This window comes from Lonchura striata, chromosome 4 (assembly GCF_046129695.1).
Source record: "Lonchura striata isolate bLonStr1 chromosome 4, bLonStr1.mat, whole genome shotgun sequence".
NCBI lineage: Eukaryota > Metazoa > Chordata > Aves > Passeriformes > Estrildidae > Lonchura > Lonchura striata.
Window position 1 is genome coordinate 558,687 of NC_134606.1, and position 18,814 is coordinate 577,500.

The 18,814-nt window shown below is 61.2% G+C and overlaps 1 protein-coding gene across 1 annotated transcript in view; it reads right to left on the reverse strand.

The window, feature by feature from the left end:
• Positions 1 to 2,706: 2,706 nt before the first annotated feature.
• The window catches only part of ADAM33 (ADAM metallopeptidase domain 33), a 32,688-nt gene continuing 16,580 nt past the window's right edge, over positions 2,707 to 18,814 (reverse strand). The window contains exons 6-24 of the mRNA XM_077782540.1: positions 18,496 to 18,682; positions 17,603 to 17,668; positions 17,445 to 17,516; positions 16,375 to 16,541; positions 15,635 to 15,719; positions 14,871 to 15,013; positions 12,904 to 13,081; positions 11,948 to 12,037; positions 11,138 to 11,333; positions 10,458 to 10,566; positions 9,592 to 9,796; positions 8,625 to 8,702; positions 7,432 to 7,540; positions 6,986 to 7,130; positions 5,402 to 5,495; positions 4,021 to 4,269; positions 3,602 to 3,765; positions 3,311 to 3,328; positions 2,707 to 2,906 (exon numbers count right to left, since the gene is read on the reverse strand). Coding sequence (XP_077638666.1) covers positions 2,855 to 2,906; positions 3,311 to 3,328; positions 3,602 to 3,765; positions 4,021 to 4,269; positions 5,402 to 5,495; positions 6,986 to 7,130; positions 7,432 to 7,540; positions 8,625 to 8,702; positions 9,592 to 9,796; positions 10,458 to 10,566; positions 11,138 to 11,333; positions 11,948 to 12,037; positions 12,904 to 13,081; positions 14,871 to 15,013; positions 15,635 to 15,719; positions 16,375 to 16,541; positions 17,445 to 17,516; positions 17,603 to 17,668; positions 18,496 to 18,682 — 2,407 coding nt within the window. The 3' untranslated portion in view covers positions 2,707 to 2,854. The remainder of the gene's footprint in view (positions 2,907 to 3,310; positions 3,329 to 3,601; positions 3,766 to 4,020; positions 4,270 to 5,401; positions 5,496 to 6,985; positions 7,131 to 7,431; positions 7,541 to 8,624; positions 8,703 to 9,591; positions 9,797 to 10,457; positions 10,567 to 11,137; positions 11,334 to 11,947; positions 12,038 to 12,903; positions 13,082 to 14,870; positions 15,014 to 15,634; positions 15,720 to 16,374; positions 16,542 to 17,444; positions 17,517 to 17,602; positions 17,669 to 18,495; positions 18,683 to 18,814) is intronic.

The window sequence follows — 18,814 nt, forward strand, 5'->3', positions numbered from 1 at the left end:
GGATTTTCCCTTCCCCAGGGGAGCGTTCCCGGCCGCTCACATATCGCACTGGATGAGAGGCGAGGCCCGCAGGACCCAGCTGGGAGCCCAGCGAGCCGCCAGGAGCGCTCGGGGCTCTCATGGCCACCGATGATTTCAATGGATTTGTGCAATTCGGGCCAGGGGAGAAAAGCCGCGCTCGAGGAGCCGGTCCCGGCTGGCCCAGAAGCCCGGGGAGGCTGAGCAGAGCGTCCGTGGCCATCTGCTGCCATCTAGAGCCGCCCGGCACCCGGAGCACGGCCCGGGCCCCGCGGCCAGGGCTGCGGCAGGAGGGACACCCGGGCACAGCGGGACCCGGGCTCGGCAGGGACCCGGGCTCGGCAGCGACCCGGGGCATCGGCCGGGAGAGCCCCGGGGCCCGGGGAGAGCCCCGGGGCCCGGGGAGAGCCCCATATCCCTGAGAGAGCCCCACGGCTGAGCCGGGACCCGGAGCATTGGCCTGAGAGAGCCCCACAGCCCTGAGAGAGCCCCACGGCCATGAGAGAGCCCTACAGACGAGCTGGAACCCGGAGCATCAGCCTGAGAGAGCCCCACAGCTCTGAGACACCCCCACAGCCCTGAGACAGCCCCATATCCCTGAGACAGCCCCACGGCCCCTGAGACAGCCCCATATCCCTGAGACAGCCCCACAGCCCTGAGACAGCCCCATAGCCCTGAGACAGCCCCATAGCCCTGAGACAGCCCCACAGCCCTGAGACACCCCCACAGCCCTGAGACAGCCCCATAGCCCTGAGACAGCCCCACAGCTCTGAGACACCCCCACAGCCCTGAGACAGCCCCATATCCCTGAGACAGCCCCACGGCCCCTGAGACAGCCCCATATCCCTGAGACAGCCCCACAGCCCTGAGACAGCCCCATAGCCCTGAGACAGCCCCATAGCCCTGAGACAGCCCCACAGCCCTGAGACACCCCCACAGCCCTGAGACAGCCCCATAGCCCTGAGACAGCCCCACAGCTCTGAGACACCCCCACAGCCCTGAGACAGCCCCATATCCCTGAGACAGCCCCACGGCCCCTGAGACAGCCCCATATCCCTGAGACAGCCCCACAGCCCTGAGACAGCCCCATAGCCCTGAGACAGCCCCATAGCCCTGAGACAGCCCCACAGCCCTGAGACACCCCCACAGCCCTGAGACAGCCCCATAGCCCTGAGACAGCCCCACAGCTCTGAGACACCCCCACAGCCCTGAGACAGCCCCATATCCCTGAGACAGCCCCACGGCCCCTGAGACAGCCCCATATCCCTGAGACAGCCCCACAGCCCTGAGACAGCCCCATATCCCTGAGACAGCCCCATAGCCCTGTCCGAGCAGGGACCCAGCCGGACCCACAGCAGCTGGGCCGGGCCGGGCTGGGCTGAGCCCCGGGCCAGCCCCGCTGTGCAGCAGCCCTGAGGCACAACGGGGGCTCTGCCCACCCCTCCCCAGCCTGGAGAGCTCAGCCTGAGCCCCCAGATCCAGTGTGACCCAGTGTGACACTGTGTGACCCAGTGTGACCCAGTGGCACTGTGACACAGTGTGACAGTGTGTGACCCAGTGTGACCCAGTGGCACTGTGACCCAGTGTGACACTGTGTGACCCAGTGTGACCCAGCCCAGAGCTCTGAGTGCCACATCCAGGCCTTCCTTGGACACCTCCAGGAATGCGCACCGCAAACCTCCCTGAGCAGCCCCTTCCAGTGCCTGACCAGCGCTTCCATGGAGAAATTCCTCCTGAAGATGCTGCAGGGAAGGCTCAGGGGACAGGGAGCAAGGAAAGAGCCAGAGGAGCCAGGGGACTTTTCAAAGTCTTTGTTGTCATCTCAGACCCTGATCGAGCCGCAGGTCAAGTCACAGGAAAGTGGCACAAACTGTGCAGGTCAACAGCACCTTGGACGGAGGGTTGGGAGGCCCTGCCAAGAATCCCTTTGTCAAACCTCACAACAGCCCTGTGAGGTAGGAAACACCCCCGATGGGGGACTGAGGCACAGAGAAATGCAGCGGCTTGGCCGAGGCTTGGGACAAGCCAGTGGCACGGGCAGGAGTTCTCCTGCTCTTGTTCCCGGCTCCTTCCCCTTGGAGCGAGAGCGGCTCCCGGAGCCTCTGCTGGGCTTGGCCCAGGAGCAGGGAATGGGCAACGTTGTGAGGGCTCCCGAGCCCCTCAAAAGCACCCTGGGAAGCAGCTGCCACTGGCACCTGGGGCATTCAAACATTCCCAGAGAGTTTCTCCTTCCAGGTGACCCCAGGATCGTCACCGCTTTTCCTTGTGCAATCGGACAGGAGGTCAGGAGGAGCCTGAGAACTTGGATCCTTCATGGAAATGTCCCAGCACTACGTGCCCAGTCCAGACTGGGCACCGGGTTTCTGTCCTGGCAGACATGCCCCCGAGACGATGCCCAGCAAGGAGCTGCTGGGGCTGGGACTCGCAGGCCTGGAGGAGGAGGAGGAGGAGGAGGTAGCTGCAAGGACATCACGCTGTCACCAGATATTCCGTGGGTGGGGATGGTCACTCCCCCAGTCACCCATCCCAGCCCGTGTGCAATGTCAGAAGAACTGAAGCTGGGAGGGAAACTGGCCAGGAAGCAGTGCCAAGAGCTGTGGTGGGATTTCTGTCATGGAAGCCCCACCTCCAACCAACCCCTGGTCCAGCCATGGTACCGATGTCCCCTGTCCACCCCACCACTACAGTTTGTGTGCTGAGTACAAATTCTGTCTTACAAAAATAGTCCTCTGGTATCAAAAGGGTTACTAAAACAAGAGGAACGGGAGAGCCCTGTGGCCACAGCAGTGCAAATCAGGAGAGCCAGCTCAGGAAGGGTGGGTGGCTCCTGGGACTGTCACTTCTTTGAGGAGAAGGAGGTGGACTGGACTTTGACGGCTGGGACTGGCCTGGAGCAAGAGGAAAGAGAAAGGAGACGAGTGGTTTGAGTGCAGCACCCATGAGCCCCACCAGCACCCTCCCCAGCTCAGGAGCTCCTCCACGGACACGGCCCCAGTCTGGCTGTCAGGAGTGGGCCCCGAGGCCCCGCTGCCCCACACCCAGAGCGTTCAGCAGTGCAGGGAGCTGGGAGCAGGAGTGGCACTCTAAAGGACTTGGGCTTTACCTCCCAACTCCAAACTGCACAACCCCCACCCTCCATTCCCTGGGGCACAGGTGCCCGTGCTGGGGTGCCCGAGGGACCGTGTCCTGCTGATCCAGGAGCCCCCGGGAAGGTGGATTGATCCCCATTGCCCAGCCCAGTGCTTGCCCAAAGCCACCCCACCACAGGGCTCTACAGATGTTCTCTACTCACCTCTGAGGTGGCATCGGTCTGCAGGAGGAAAGATGAGAGAGCATCAGCATCCCTCCCTTCTGTCCCTCATCCCCAGCAGCCCCAGCAGCTCCCTCCAGGCGCTGGGCTGGGAGGCCAGGGGCACTCCCAGGGGCTGGCATCTCCCTCCCATGGCACCTTCCACCACACCTGGGCCTCCCTCTGCCACTCCTGGTGGCTGCAGCCCTTTGGGGTGTCCCTCCCACGGGACCCCCAGTGCCCCCCAGCCGGACCCAGCTCTGGGGGACACCCAGCTCCTCCCTCCCTGCTCACTTGGACGGCCTCGTGGGGTGGCTGGAGCCGCTCTTCCCCAGCACGCTGAAGTTGGTAGGAGGGACCATGACCAGCAGGGTCTGTCCGTGGGCAGGGGGCAGCTCCTTGGCCAGGAGAGGACTCCCCGGCAGCGGCCGGCGCGGGGGCTGCTGCTTCGGGACCACCTGGGATCACAAAGGGAACAGGCAGAACCCTTAGAGGAACATCCAGGGAGCCCTCAAACCTCCCTCCCGTGCAGAGCTGGGAAGTTTCAAAGCACAGAACACCCAAAAAAACCTTAAAACACCTCAGATGTGACGGGCTTCCTGCAATTAGCACAGGTCCAGCCTCAGGGGCTGAGACAGCTCCTCAGCAGAGCCCAGCCCGAGCCCAGGCAGCACCCGGGAGCCCCCCTGGTCTGGGGGCACAGCAGAGCTCACCTGTGGGCTCCTCACGGGGCTGCAGGGAAGAGGCTTCTTCGGAGCAGGGAGCTTGGCCTGGGAGGCGCCGGCTTTGGCGGGGACCAGGGGTGATCTGCTGGCCGGGGGAGGGGGCCTGGCGGGTCTGGGGTCTCTGGGGCGGGGGGGGATGGAGTGGGGAGCCGGGCGAAGCGGGTGCACGACGTTGACGGGCTGAGAGCCGGGCGGGGCAGCGCCGGCTTTGGGGAGGAACGCGGTCCGTGGACCCTGCTGTGAGAAGGAGAAAAGCACAGCTGGGGGACATCCTCGGGCTGCTTCTCCTGCAGAAAAGCAAGGCTGGGAACATTCTGGTGGAGCATCCTTGGGCTGCTTCTCCAGGAGAAAAGCAAGGCTGGGAACATTCTGGTGGAGCATCCTTGGGCTGCTTCTCCAGGAGAAAAGCAAGGCTGAGGAACATCCTCAGGCTGCCTTCTGGGCATGAACAGCAGATGTCCCCTCCAGGCCTGGGTTCTCGGGAGCTGCAGGAGGACCACTGGGACCACTTTCTGGGGCCACCACTCTCACCATCCCACCCAAAAGCTGCACAGGGTCAGTGGTGAAGCTGGCAGTGTTGATGGCTGGATTGGATGCTCTTAGATACGGACATCAGAGGGCATTTCCAACCTTCCTGATTCCGTGGTTCTGTGTTTGTTACCATGGGAACACACAGGCATGAGAAGGGTGCTGGAGATCCAGAGCAGGGTCAGCTCTGCTGGATCCACACCAGATTTCCAGCAGATGAGAGACACCCAAAAAACCTGAATTCTTCCTAAATTCAGCCCTAGTGCCCAAAAAGCACCAATGCAGGCTAGAAGTTAAAAATTCACTGAAGTGTGCTACAGGATAAATAAAAGAACTAGAAAACGAGGGAATAACCAAATGAAGGAATAACCAAACCTGCAGGAGCCAAGAGCAATGACCCGAGAAGGAAGAACAGGACACCATAAATCAAACTACAAAGACAAGTATCAACTTTGTTTGGATTTTGGGCTCATTAACATCAGAAAATACCACCCCCCCACCCCCCAGCACAGGGCTGTGATCATCCCTCACTCCCATCTATCCCTTTTCCATATGGGAAATTTCCCAATGGAGGCTCCTGGCTATCACCAGGGGAGTTTGAGCTCAACAAACTCAGTTTTAGAAGGGATGAGCTCAGTGCAGACATGAGGCAGGACCAGCACAGGGCGTCAGGGCTTGCCCAGTTCCTGGGAGCAGGTGTGAAATCCACAGGCTTCACATCCCAGCAGGGAATCAAACCTGGCAGATGAGTTATCCCAAGCTTAGTAGTGAGTTATCCTGACCTTGGTGAGTTATCCCTGACCTCAGTGAGTGATCCTGACCTTGGTGAGTTTTCACTGACCTTAGTGGGGTGGCTGGAAGCTGAAATGTTCCTCAGGGTGAAAGCAGCTTTGGGATGGGCACTGCTCGACTTCCGCCCCGTGGATTTGTTCCTGCTGGGAATTAGGGAAATGGCAAAATAAAGCAACCAGGGGAGCACCAGCTGCCTCAAAAGCAGGTTTGGGGAGGAACGTGGTGTCAATTAATGCCCTGTGTCAATTAACTCCTCATTAACAGCCAGCCCTCACTGATGGGCAGCAGGGATGGTCAGTGTGGAGCAGGGATGGTCAGTGCAGGACAGGGATGGTCAGTGTGGGACAGGGATGGTCAGTGTGGAGCAGGGATGGTCAGTGTGGGACAGGGATGGTCAGTGCGGGACAGGGATGGTCAGTGCGGGACAGGGATGGTCAGTGTGGAGCAGGGATGGTCAGTGTGGAGCAGGGATGGTCAGTGCAGGACAGGGATGGTCAGTGTGGAGCAGGGATGGTCAGTGCGGGACAGGGATGGTCAGTGTGGAGCAGGGATGGTCAGTGTGGAGCAGGGATGGTCAGTGTGGAGCAGGGATGGTCAGTGTGGGACAGGGATGGTCAGTGTGGGACAGGGATGGTCAGTGTGGAGCAGGGATGGTCAGTGTGGAGCAGGGATGGTCAGTGTGGGACAGGGATGGTCAGTGCAGGACAGGGATGGTCAGTGCAGGACAGGGATGGTCAGTGTGGAGCAGGGATGGTCAGTGCAGGACAGGGATGGTCAGTGCGGGACAGGGATGGTCAGTGCAGGACAGGGATGGTCAGTGCAGGACAGGGATGGTCAGTGCGGGACAGGGATGGTCAGTGCGGGACAGGGATGGTCAGTGTGGAGCAGGGATGGTCAGTGTGGAGCAGGGATGGTCAGTGCAGGACAGGGATGGTCAGTGTGGAGCAGGGATGGTCAGTGCGGGACAGGGATGGTCAGTGTGGAGCAGGGATGGTCAGTGTGGAGCAGGGATGGTCAGTGTGGAGCAGGGATGGTCAGTGTGGGACAGGGATGGTCAGTGTGGGACAGGGATGGTCAGTGTGGAGCAGGGATGGTCAGTGTGGAGCAGGGATGGTCAGTGTGGGACAGGGATGGTCAGTGCAGGACAGGGATGGTCAGTGCAGGACAGGGATGGTCAGTGTGGAGCAGGGATGGTCAGTGTGGGACAGGGATGGTCAGTGCGGGACAGGGATGGTCAGTGCAGGACAGGGATGGTCAGTGTGGAGCAGGGATGGTCAGTGCGGGACAGGGATGGTCAGTGCAGGACAGGGATGGTCAGTGCAGGACAGGGATGGTCAGTGTGGAGCAGGGATGGTCAGTCTGTGATGGGCAGCCTGCAAGGAATAAGAATTGTCCTTGACACCAGGCCACCTCCACCCCTCCCTGGGATTGTCCTGTCCAGAGGACCTTTCACATCCTGGGCTCAGGGAATTGCTGGGAGCCTTGGACTTCCAGGAAAAGCTGCTGAGACCCCAGAGCAGGTCTCACAGCGCAGCAGGGTCCGTGCAGCTCCCGCAGACCCCCCAGGCCGGGTGCAGCAGGTCCCAGGCTGCACTGGGAGCTGGGCAGAGAAGGTTTGGGGTGCCCCACACACCTGCAGGCCCCCCGGAGCCGGGTCTCCTTGATCCACCTGCTGAGCAGGGAGTTCTCCTGGCGGTACCAGTAGGAGAGGCTCAGCGCCAGGGCGGGCAGCAGGAACAGGGAGATGACGGCGAGGGCGATCAGGATGGACTCGTGGTCTGCCAGGGGAAGCACACGGACAAGTGAGGGACTGGGACAGCCACCGGCCTCTGGCCTGGCTCGGTGGACGTGGTGACCCCATCTGCCCATTCCTGGTGGGCCGAGCTGGAGACATGCCTGCTGGTCCCAGCTCCAGGAAGGGAGCGGGCCCTCGGTGGCCTCTGGTGGCAATGGGTGGCCACCAAGCAGCCAGAGCTGGGCACAGACGGTGGGGCAGCCCGGACAGGCCCCAGGCAGCCCCTCTGGAAGCAGCCAACCCTCCCCTGGCACCTCGGGGCATGGGGACAAGCTGTGACTCACTGTGGCTCTGCACGGGGCCACTGTCCACGCTGCCACCCAGGCCCGGCTTCTCGCAGAACGGGGGTGCCCAGCCGGGGTCACAGTGACAGTTCTTGTTGCTGTTGCACACCTGGGGACACAGGAGAGGCTTGGACACCAGCAGGGGTGTGTGGCAGTGATGGTCCATAGGGCAGGAATGAACAGATGGTGACACGAGTCTGGGCTGAAGAAGCTTCACCCCTGACAATGCTCCCCCTTGGACATAACAGGATCCTGGAATGGTTTAGGTGGAAAGGACCTTAAAGGTCCTCCAGTGCCACCCCTGCCATGGCAGGGACACCTCCCACTGTCCCAGGTCACTCCAAGCCCTGTCCAACCTGGCCTTGGACATTCCAGGGATCCAGGGGCAGCCCCAGCTGCTCTGGGCACCTGTGCCAGGGCCTCACACCCTGCCAGGTAACAGTTCCCACCCAAGATCCCATCTACATCTCTTCTTTCAGTTTGAAGCCATTCCCCCTGGTCCTGTCACTATCTGCCCATGGAAAAATGACCCCCTCTCTTTTTTATAAGCCCCTTTCAGTGCTGGGAGGTGCCAGAAGGTCTCTCCAGAACCTTCTCATCTCCAGGCTGAGCAGCTCCAGCTCTGAGAGCCTTAACCTTGCTGGGCAGAACAAAAGGGTAGGTGTGGGTGTTTTACCTGTCCCAAAAGGGTAAAGCAGATGTTTTACCTGTCACATCCTCAACCCAGCAGGAGTTCCCACAGCAGTTCCTGATGCCTCATCTGACAAAGCCCTGCCCTCCACAGAGCTCAAACCTCTGTAACCTTTCAGCTTTGGAGAACTGAGCAGAGAGCTTTGGTGTCTCCTCCCACTCCTGAACCATTTCCCTGCCTTTCTGCTGTCCCAGTTCTCCTTCCAACTCTTGTTTTGCTCTCGGGGGGACCAGGCACCTGCTCTGAGCTCCAAACACTCTCCAGCTCAAATCAGACCCTGATCCAAGTTTTGCAGATGGTCCTTGCAGCACAACCCATCTTCTTCCTCTCTCTTGGGCTCGGGTGAGCCAAGGTCCCAGCCCAGCCCCACCTGGGGCTGAGACACAGACGGGTCTGAGAGGCACAAATGCTCTGGGTGGCAGGGCCCATCCCCGTGGGACACGTCTGGTTTGGCTCCGAGCCCTGCCCTCGTCCCAGTGCCAGCAGTGCCAGCAGGGCTCACCCCGTGGCCGTGGCAGCGGGACACGCACTTCTCCAGCTCAAACAGGGACGCGTTCTGGCACCGCCGGTCCTTGCACACCTGGGAGGGAACGAGGGCTGTGGTCAGAGAGGGACCCGGGACAGGGCACTGGTGGCACTGGTGGGGGCTCTCCAAAGGATCTGACTGCTGGAAAATGCGGGGTGGTGAAATCACACAGCTCCAGCCAAGGGATTCCACTCCCATTCCCTATCCAGAGCCCAGCCACCACCACTCCCAGCCCACCTCCTGGAGAAGCCATTTCCCATTTGGCCCTAAAACCCAGGCACTGGCCAAAATAAACAATGCTGGATTTCAGAACTGGCCATATTTCCTCATGAAAATGTCACCGTTTTGGCCTTCCCAAAGAAAATTCCACTGTTAAAATGCCAAACAGGGAAGGCTGTGTCTCCACAGCCAGCTTCCCCTGGAACACATCCGTCCTTCCCTGTCCTCCACCAGCCTCTGCCCTCTCTCAGCTCAACTGGCCCCCTCCAAAGTCCTTGAGATGCAGGGGCTGCAGAGACCAATGCCCAGTTGGCACTGGGTTTGTCACGCTGACTCCTGGCAGAGATCTCCTGTTTCCTCTGGGAAACAATCTTCTTATAGGAGGGAACCTCATCCATCAAATCCTGGGGCAATTCCCAATGGGCTTGCTCCATTCTGACCCGATTTGGTGAAGAAGCTTGGAGGGCACAGAGAACAATCTGGTGGCCTAAACACGACTGCACATCTGGTGATGCCCACAAATGCCCCGGCTGAGAAGAACCTGGTGGCCTACAAACACCTGGTGGCAGCAGTCGCGGTGTCACCGAGACAATGTCTGCAGGAGGGGAAGGAGCCGCTCCCAGGGCTGGCTGTGAGCAGGGAAGAGCCACGTGCACCCTGGAGCTGGGTCAGAGCCCGGAGAAGGTGCCCCGCAGCAGAGCCCAGGGCAGGAAGGGGCACTCACCATCCCATCCCCGCACTTGGTGCCCGTCAGGACCAGCCCAGGGTCGGACAGGTCCTCCTGGTCGTCCTTGGCGCTGTAGACGAAGGTGCCCCGGCACTTGACCTCGCGGCCCTTGAAGCGGATCGTGGTGTCGATGGACACCGTGTTGGTGCCCTGCGGCTTCTTGGCAGAGCTCTGGCACTGGATCTTCCCACACATGGCATCCCTGCAGCGGGCACGGCCGAGGGCAGCTGGGACGGGGGCAGCAGCCCCCAGCCCCACCATCCCACACCTGGGGGCTCATTCCCACTGGATTCAGGGCCAGGCTGGAGAGGCTCAGCAGGTTAAATCATGGACAGCACAGAAACGATGGAGGGAACTGAACTGAACCGAGAACTTGGGTGTCTCCTCCCACTCCCTGAACCATCTCCCTGCCTTTCTGCCGTCCCAGTTCTCCTCCCAATTCTTGTTTTGCTCAGGGGGACCAGCCAGAGGTAGGGGAAGCTCTAAAATCCCTGGAATCACTGGGAACACCAGAGAGCACACCCTCCCTGAACTGGGAGAGCACACCCTCCCTGAACAGCATCTCCACCTGGCACGGGCTTTGATTTCCCACCAGGCTGGGCTGGGAGCTGCTCGTGGTGGCACAACAGGATCACAGGATGGCTTAGGCTGGAAAACACCTGGCGACCACCCAGTCCCAGCTCCCAGCAGCGATGAGGACAGAGCCCAGGAGGACCTGGTGGCTTCCTGGCATACAAAACAGGGCTGGCCCAAGGGCTGATGCCTGAGGCTGAGGCAGGGCCCTCCCAGTGGCGTGGCAGGGGTGGCAGGGGCAGCTGTGGGTGCGGGAGGGGACACGGGGACACCACCAGCGCTGCGCCCACCTCTTGTCACACTTGACGTAGCGGCCCTGGCTGTCCTTGCCGCAGTTGCCGTAGGTGTTCCCTGCCATGTTCACGTCCTGGAAACAGGCGTCGGGCGCCGGCCACGCTCCTGCACACAGGGACAGCTCTGGGCACGGCGGGCAGCAGGCAGGGACCCGACACAGGAGCAGGGGATGCTCCTGAAGGGACCCGACACAGCAGCAGCAGGGGATGCTCATACAGGAACCCCAGGCAGGAGCAGCAGCAGGAGATGCTCATGCAGGGACCCGACACAGGAGCAGCAGGGGATGCTCATGAAGGAACCCCAGGCAGGAGCAGCAGGGGATGCTCATGCCAAAAACACCATGGAAAGGTCTCCCAAGAGCTGCTGTTGTGCGTGCCAGGACAGGGACAGGAGGGATGAAATTCCCTTTTTTCTGGAGTCTTGTGGAGCATTTTGGTCAGAGAATGGTTTGGGTTAGGAGACCTTAAACCAACCCAGTGCCACCCTGCCGTGGCAAGGACCCCTCCCACTGTCCCAGGCTGCTCCAACCCCAGTGCCAGCCTGGCCTGGGACACCCCAGGGATCCGGGCAGCCCAGCTGCTCTGGGCACCCGTGCCAGAGCCCCGTGCAGCAGCCCAGCCCCACGGGGACCCCCGGGCTGGTGCTGGGAGGGGAAGATCGGGGGGCCGGCACTGACCTGGCCCCCAGAGCTGCACGCACTGCTGCTGGTGCGTCATGCACATGCCGTTGCTGCAGTAGGCCTGGCCGCGGGCGCAGGAGGAGCCGTCCAGCAGGTACACGTTGGCCGGGCAGTACGGGGAGGCGCCCGTGCAGAACTCCGGCAGGTCGCAGGAGCCCGCCGCTTCCCGGCACACCGTCCCGGCCACCTTCAGCTGCGGGGACACGGCACAGGGCACTCGCCAGGCACAGGGGCACCGGGTGCCTCCTGGCACAGCTGGCCACTGTCACATCTGACGGGTCCCTGTGGGGCTCTGGGGCTGCTGGGGTACAGGGACACAGTCCTCAGCACCAAGCTGCCAGAGGGAATTCTCCTGGAGAGGCAGTTTGGAAAACGGTCTGGAGGGACAGGACACAGGAATGGCTCCCACTGCCATGGGGTGGGGATGGATGGGATATTGGGAATTAGGAATTGTTCCCTAGCAGCGTGTAAGGCCCTGGCACTGGTGCCCAGAGCAGCTGGGGCTGCCCTGGATCCCTGGCAGTGCTCAAGGCCAGGCTGGACACTGGGGTTGGAGCAGCCTGGGACAGTGGGAGGTGTCCCTGCCATGGCAGGGGTGGCCCTGGGTGGCTCTGACGTCCCTTCCAGCCCAGCCCATTCCATGATTCACCTGCAGACACAAGGTTAGACATGAACCCTGCACATTGGGCACAAGGAGCCTGGACAAACACACAAACAGCACGGGAGTTCCCAGGGAGCAGCAGGGCCAGGTCTGCACCTCATCCCCTGGGCACAGGGTGGGCAGGCGTGGGCAGGCTGGGCTCTCACCTTGCAGCTGTGGCAGCAGTCGCCGTGGGCACACTGGGCCCCCTCCTTGAGCGTGCAGTTGTGAGCGTTGCAGCAGGGGTTGGTGCATTCCTGCGTGGAGAGGACAGCTCTGTGGGCAGGGGCTCCATCCCCCCCAGCACTGCCCCAGCCCCTTCTCCACCCATCCCAGCATCGCCCTTCTCATCCTGCAAGCGGGGAAACCGAGGCATAGAGGGCAGGGGGAAGTCAAGAAGTCATCAGGACTGGGATGAACAGATTCAGGAGGGTGGGACTGGGAAAAGCCCTTGGGATGGAGTCCCTCTGGTGACAGCAAACCCTTCCCTTGGAAATGCCCTGTGCAGGAATTTCCTCAGCTGAGGTGGGCTGCAGGAGGGTCACTCTGTCCCTCCAGATCCCAGCAGGGGTTTGTTTTGTCCCTCCAGGTCCCAGGAGGAACCCCTGTCCCTCCAATCCAGGAGGGGTTCATTTTGTCCCTCCAGGTCCCAGGAGGAACCCCTGTCCCTCCAATCCAAGAGGGGTTCATTTTGTCCCTCCAATCCAGGAGGGGTTCATTTTGTCCCTCCAATCCCAGGAGAACCCCTGTCCCTCCAATCCAGGAGGGGTTCATTTTGTCCCTCCAGGTCCCAGGAGGAACCCCTGTCCCTCCAATCCAGGAGGGCTTCATTTTGTCCCTCCACGTCCCAGGAGAACCCCTGTCCCTCCAATCCCAGGAGGGGTTCATTTTGTCCCTTCACATCCCAGGAGAACCCCTGTCCCTCCAATCCCAGGAGGGGTTCATTTTGTCCCTCCACATCCCAGGAGGGGTTCATTTTGTCCCTCCACGTCCCAGGAGAACCCCTGTCCCTCCAATCCAGGAGGGGTTCATTTTGTCCCTCCAGGTCCCAGGAGGAAGCCCTGTCCCTCCAATCCAGGAGGGGTTCATTTTGTCCCTCCACGTCCCAGGAGAACCCCTGTACCTCCACCTCCCCGCAGTCGCAGTCCTCCCCCTCCTCGCGGAAGCCGTTGCCGCATTTCCGTGCCACCACCAGGTCCTTGGTGTCGGGCAGGTTGAAGAGGCACATTCCCCCTCCCTTCTGGAAGTAGTTCTCCAGCTGCCTCCTGCTGCAGGAGCTGAACACGCGAGGGAAGGGGTGCCTGCGGGGACAGGGCGGGAGCAGGGCCAGGAGAGGGTGGGAAATCAGTGAGAACTGGGAATTAGGACACGGCCGAACTGGCACAAACCCTCCCCTGGGCAGCTTCCCCATTGTCACTGAGCCCAGGAACATCTGCCACCCCAGCTGGCACAGCCAGACCAACAGCCAGGGGACAGCTGCGAACCCCAAATCCTCAGGAATGGGATGGGGGCAGGCAGAGCCTCTGTCCATCACCCCTGGGGCATCAACCCCTCCTGAGACTGGCACCCCAGGTGTGACCCAGCCCCCTCAGCACTGCTGCAGAGGTCACCTCTGCCCTGGGACACCGCAGACCCCCCAGCCCGCCCAGGGCAGGTCCCCACACCTGCAGGGCCCCCTGCTCCCCAAAGCAAACCCCTTCCTGTTCTCACTGAGCACAGCAGGAAACACCACCTGTGCCACCAAAACACCCTGCAGCCGAGATGGGGGAAAATCACTTAAAGAAATATGGAAAAGAAACACCAAAAAGGACCCAGAGAGCAGCAAAAACTAAAACAGTCAGAGCCTACAATGTGTAGGAACTCAGTAAGGAACTAAGTGAGGAACAGGAGAAACACTCTTTTTCCACAGAACCTCTGAGCAAGATTCTTCTCTGATTTCACCATTTGTGGGGTTTCAGTGGTTTATGAAGAAGAAGGAAGCATTTCCCCCTTCTTTGAAACAGTTTCATTTCCTCTAAAAGCTGAAAAATATTTTCATATCAGGACATCTCATTCTCAAGATGACTCAGAGGATATTTTTTAAAAGTGGTTTTGAAATCTCTTGAGCTGGAGGGAAACTTTAAGTGCCTGCAGGTTGTGGAGGCTGAGCAAGCCAAGGTACCCTATATGTATTTATATATATTCACATACATGGCTGTGCAAACAGGGAGAGGCTGAACACAGCCAGAAATGTGCTTTTCCCACCACAACCTGCCCAGGCAGAGGGTGAATCCTGTGGGACCAACGCCAGGGTCTGGCAGCCCTGCAACCACAAGTGGGGTCCCACTGCCCCTTCCCAATTGGAAGAGCAGGTGGGTTCAAACAATGGGGAGCAAACAGCTGCTTCTGCTCAGGGCAGGCATGTCTGGGATGAGTGTAAGCTCAGGAGGTGGAAAACCCAAAGGGAGAAGGACTCTGGAAAGGAAACTGGCACCAACCACATGGATTATGAAACCCACCCAGTGCCACCAATCCACGGCAGGGACACCTCCCACTGCCCCAGGTGCTCCAGCCCCAGTGTCCAACCTGGCCTTGGGCACTCCAGGGATCCAGGGGGAGCCCCAGCAAATCTGGGAATTCCAGCCCAGCCCCTCCCCACCCTCCCAGCCAGGAATTCCTTGCCAAGATCCCAGCCCAAGCTGCCCTTTCCCAGTGGGAGCCATTCCCTGGCTCCTGTCCCTCTGTCCCTTGTCCCCAGTCCCTCTCCAGCTCTCCTGGAGCCCCTCCAGGCCCTGCAAGGGGCTCTGAGCTCTGCCTGGAGCCTTCCCTTCTCCAGGGGAGCATTCCCAGCTCTGCCAGCCTGGCTCCAGAGCAGAGGTGACAACATTCCCTGCCCGCTCCCACCTGCACACAGCCCCACAGCCCCACAGCCTGCTGGGGCACTGGGACACAGCCAGGGCACTGGGGACACAGCCAGGGCACTGGGGACACAGCCAGGGCTCTGGGGACACAATCCAGGCTCTGGGGACACAGCCAGGGCACTGGGACACAGCCAGGGCACTGGGGACACAACCCGGGCTCTGGGACACAGCCGGGGCCAGCAGCACTCACCCCGTGGCTGCTGCCATGACACAGCCACCCTGCTCGGGGGTGGCCTCCACGCAGCAGCCCGCGGTGTCGTGGACCATGCCGAAGTTGTGGCCGATCTCGTGGGCCATGGTGGCGGCGGCCCCGATGGGCTGCTCCGCGTGGTCCTGCCCGGGGAGGGACGTGTCAGCACAGCCAGCAGCGAGGGACAGGGCTGAGCCAGAGCAGGGAGCGGGGCTGGGCACGGGAGGGACCCCGCGGCCCCGGGATGCAGCTGGGGGCCATGGCAGGAGGGGCTGGAGGAAGGTTTGTGGCAGGAGTGGGGTTTGGTCTCCTGATATTCCCATGTGGGACTGCTGGGAAGCTCTTGGCTGGAGCCAACTGCTTAAAACCCGGGGCACATCCCAAACCCCAGAAACCTGGGTGCCCCCACCACCCTGCCCAAGGATCAAGGGTCACCAAGGCCACCGTGACCACCCCAGCATGCCCAGGGCCACCATCAGGAGGAGGAGAAGTTATCTGGGCAGAAATCCAGAGAGCAGAAGCAGGGAACAGGGAGAGGCTCCTCAGCACGAGGGACAGGAGCAGCACAGGAGATCCCAGCGCTGCTGCCAGCTCAGAGCTGGCGGTGGGAGACCTTCAGCAGCCCCTTCTCACCCCCTGTGCCCCTGGCCAGCACATCAGGGGTCAGGGGCTACATCACCCATCACCTTCAGGCTGCACCCCAACCCCACGCCCAGCCTCAGGGGCTGCAGGCCGGGGTGGCACAGGGACCCCAGCCCCCTTACCACGCTGACCCCTCCGGAGTTATCGGCGCTGCACATCCCCTCCAGCGGGGCCATTCCGATGGTGGTGCCCCCGAAGGTCTTCCCTCTGCCCGGGCAGGAGGACAGGGCCCGCTCAGCAGCGGGGTCAGGAGACCCAGCCCGGCGGGGAGCCCCCGCCTGCTGCCCCCAGCCCAGCACCCAGCCCCCAGCCCAGCACCCAGCACCCAGCACAGCCCCCAGCCCAGCACCCAGCCCAGCCCAGCACCCAGCACCCAGCCCAGCCCCCAGCCCAGCACCCAGCCCAGCCCAGCACCCAGCACCCAGCCCAGCCCCCAGCCCAGCACCCAGCACCCAGCACCCAGCCCCCAGCACCCAGCACCCAGCACCCAGCACCCAGCACCCAGCCCAGCACCCAGCCCCCAGCCCAGCACCCAGCCCAGCACCCAGCACCCAGCACCCAGCCCAGTCCCCAGCACCCAGCCCAGCCCCCAGCCCAGCACCCAGCCCCCAGCCCAGCACCCAGCACCCAGCCCAGCCCCTAGCCCAGTCCCCAGCACCCAGCACCCAGCCCAGTCCCCAGCACCCAGCCCAGCCCCTAGCCCAGCACCCAGCCCAGCACCCAGCCCAGCCCCTAGCCCAGTCCCCAGCCCCCAGCCCAGCCCCCAGCCCAGCACCCAGCCCAGCACCCAGCACCCAGCCCCCAGCCCAGCACCCAGCACCCAGCACCCAGCCCCTAGCCCAGCCCCCAGCCCAGCACCCACGTCAGCAGCTGGGCGTTGTCGTGCTTCTTGCGCGCCCTCAGCGACCTCCGCCACTGCAGGAAGGCCCAGAGCGTGGCGTTGGCGTCGCTGCTCACCGCGCACTGGTCCCGCTCCGTCCACACCTCCAGCCCGATCAGGGCCACCTTGATGTTCAGCAGCCTGTAGAACTGCAGGGGGCACAGCTGCAGGGTGGGCACTGGAACTCCCTGGGCACCCTCCTCCCTGCTGGCGTTACCGCTGGTGGGCTGTCCCCCTGTTCTTTTGGAACTCTTCTAAAAGTGTTCTATACCTTTTAATGTTTACATATTTCTACTAGAATTCGCACGCACTATCATGTAAATAATTGTTTTACACTCTTCTTTGTGAAAAAATTGATAAACTGTTAGTTTAACCAGAGTAGTTAGAGAAGTGGCAATTTCATCTTCCAAACCACTGTCACTTTTAGAATTCTATATATTACAAGATCAAAAATAAAGTTCCCTCCTTTTACTCTTTTCCCCTCCTTTACATCCAGCGTACGTGTGTGAGTTATTCCGCACTGTAGTGCGACAGTGGCTCCTGTTTCCCTCTGGCTGTGTGACTCCAGAACACAGCTGAGCCAAATCCACCTGCAAGCAGGGGCTCCACAGGGAAGGTGTGGGCACAGGGGCCAGTCAGGGCGGCACGAGGACATTCAGTGACAACACCTCAGCGTGTCCCTTCCTTGCCAGGGATGCCGGCACCGATCCCAGGCAGGGCCAGCGAACCTCCCCTGCTGAGCTCAGCCCAGGGTGACAAAGCCCTTCCCACCATTGCTCAGAGAGCTCCTGAGCTCCTTCACGGGTGGCCAAGCCCTGGCACAGCTGCCCAGGACAGGGGTGCAGTCCCCATCCCTGACGGGATTTAAAGCCATTGCATGTGGCACTCGGGGACATGCTCAGTGGTGGCCTTGGCAGTGCTGGGGAATGACTGGACTCGAAGGCCTTGAAGACGCTTTCTGGCCTTAACGATGCCATAATTCGGTGATTCCTTGTCCTGGTGACCCGGGGACAGTCCCTGAGGGCCACACAAGGGTCTGGCAGGTCCCTCACCTTGTCCACGTAGTTTGCGATCTCCACGATGCGCTGCTTGGTGTGGCCCAGGTTGAGGTTCTGGTTCCTGTACTGCAGAGAGAGGAGGATGGGGAAGGGCCAGGGGGTAAATCCAGGGCAGACAGACAGGGACCCAGGGTTTCTGCCCCAGCACTCACCAGGGTGTGATCAGCAACGATGAAGAGCTCCATGTACTTCATGGTCCTCCAGGCGTCCCTCCTGGCCTGCAGGCAGACACAGGGCTCAGCAAAGAGGGGCAGCCCTTGGCTCTGGGCACCCTCCAGACGCCACAGAGCTGCTCAGGAGGTACAGCTGAGAGGGGAAACTGAGGCACAAGGTGACAGAACATTTGGGTGGCTCCAAATGACCTCACGTCACATCCCACACCGTAAGATGCAGCACCGAGACCCGAGCCAGGCATCCTCTGGGGTCTCCTGCCCAAAGTCAAGCCACGCAAGCCACCCACAGACCCTCCCATACCACCTGCCTGCACAGCCTGCCCAGCTGCCGGGGACACGGGAGCTGTCAGCAGTGCCAAGAGCCCCTCCCAGGCCTCTGCCTGTCCCCAGACAGATCCTGTGTAATTTACCCACGAGAATTTACCTCTGAGGATTCACCTGTGAGGATTTACCCGTGAGGATTTAACCGTGAGGATTTACCCATGAGTATTTACCCCTGAGGATTCACCCTGAGGATTTACCCTGAGGATTTACCCATGAGTATTTACCCCTGAGGATTCACTCCTGAGGATTCACCCCTGAGGATTTACCCATGAGTATTTACCCCTGAGGATTCACCCTGAGGATTCACCCCTGAGGATTCACCCTGAGGATTCACCCTGAGGATTTACCCATGAGAATTTACCCCTGAGGATTCTCCCTGAGAATTCACCCTGAGGATTCTCCCTGAGGATTCTCCCTGAGGATTCACCCTGAGGATTTACCCCTGAGGATTCACCCTGAGGATTTACCCGTGAGAATTTACCCCTGAGGATTCACCCGTGAGGATTCACCCTGAGGATTCTCCCCGAGGATTCTCCCTGAGGATTTACCCGTGGGTGCCGTGGCTGGAAGAGCTGGGCGATGCCAGCGATGGTGCTGCCCAGGTCCTGGCCGTGCCCACAGGTGCCCCCCGGCATGGGCAGGTGCTCTGCTCGCTGGATGAGATGGAGGCCTGGCTCAGGGGTCTCCAGGGGGCTCAGGTAGTAGCTGGTGTTGCTGCTCAGCACTATGAGGCCCCTGGGAATGGGAACAGCCCCAATGGCTCCCGTGGTGCTTCCGCCCAGGCTCCCCCAGCCCTGAGGCCCCACAAACTCGTGGCACATCAGCCTGGTCCTTGCACGACCTGGGGATTTCTGCCAAACAGCCCCA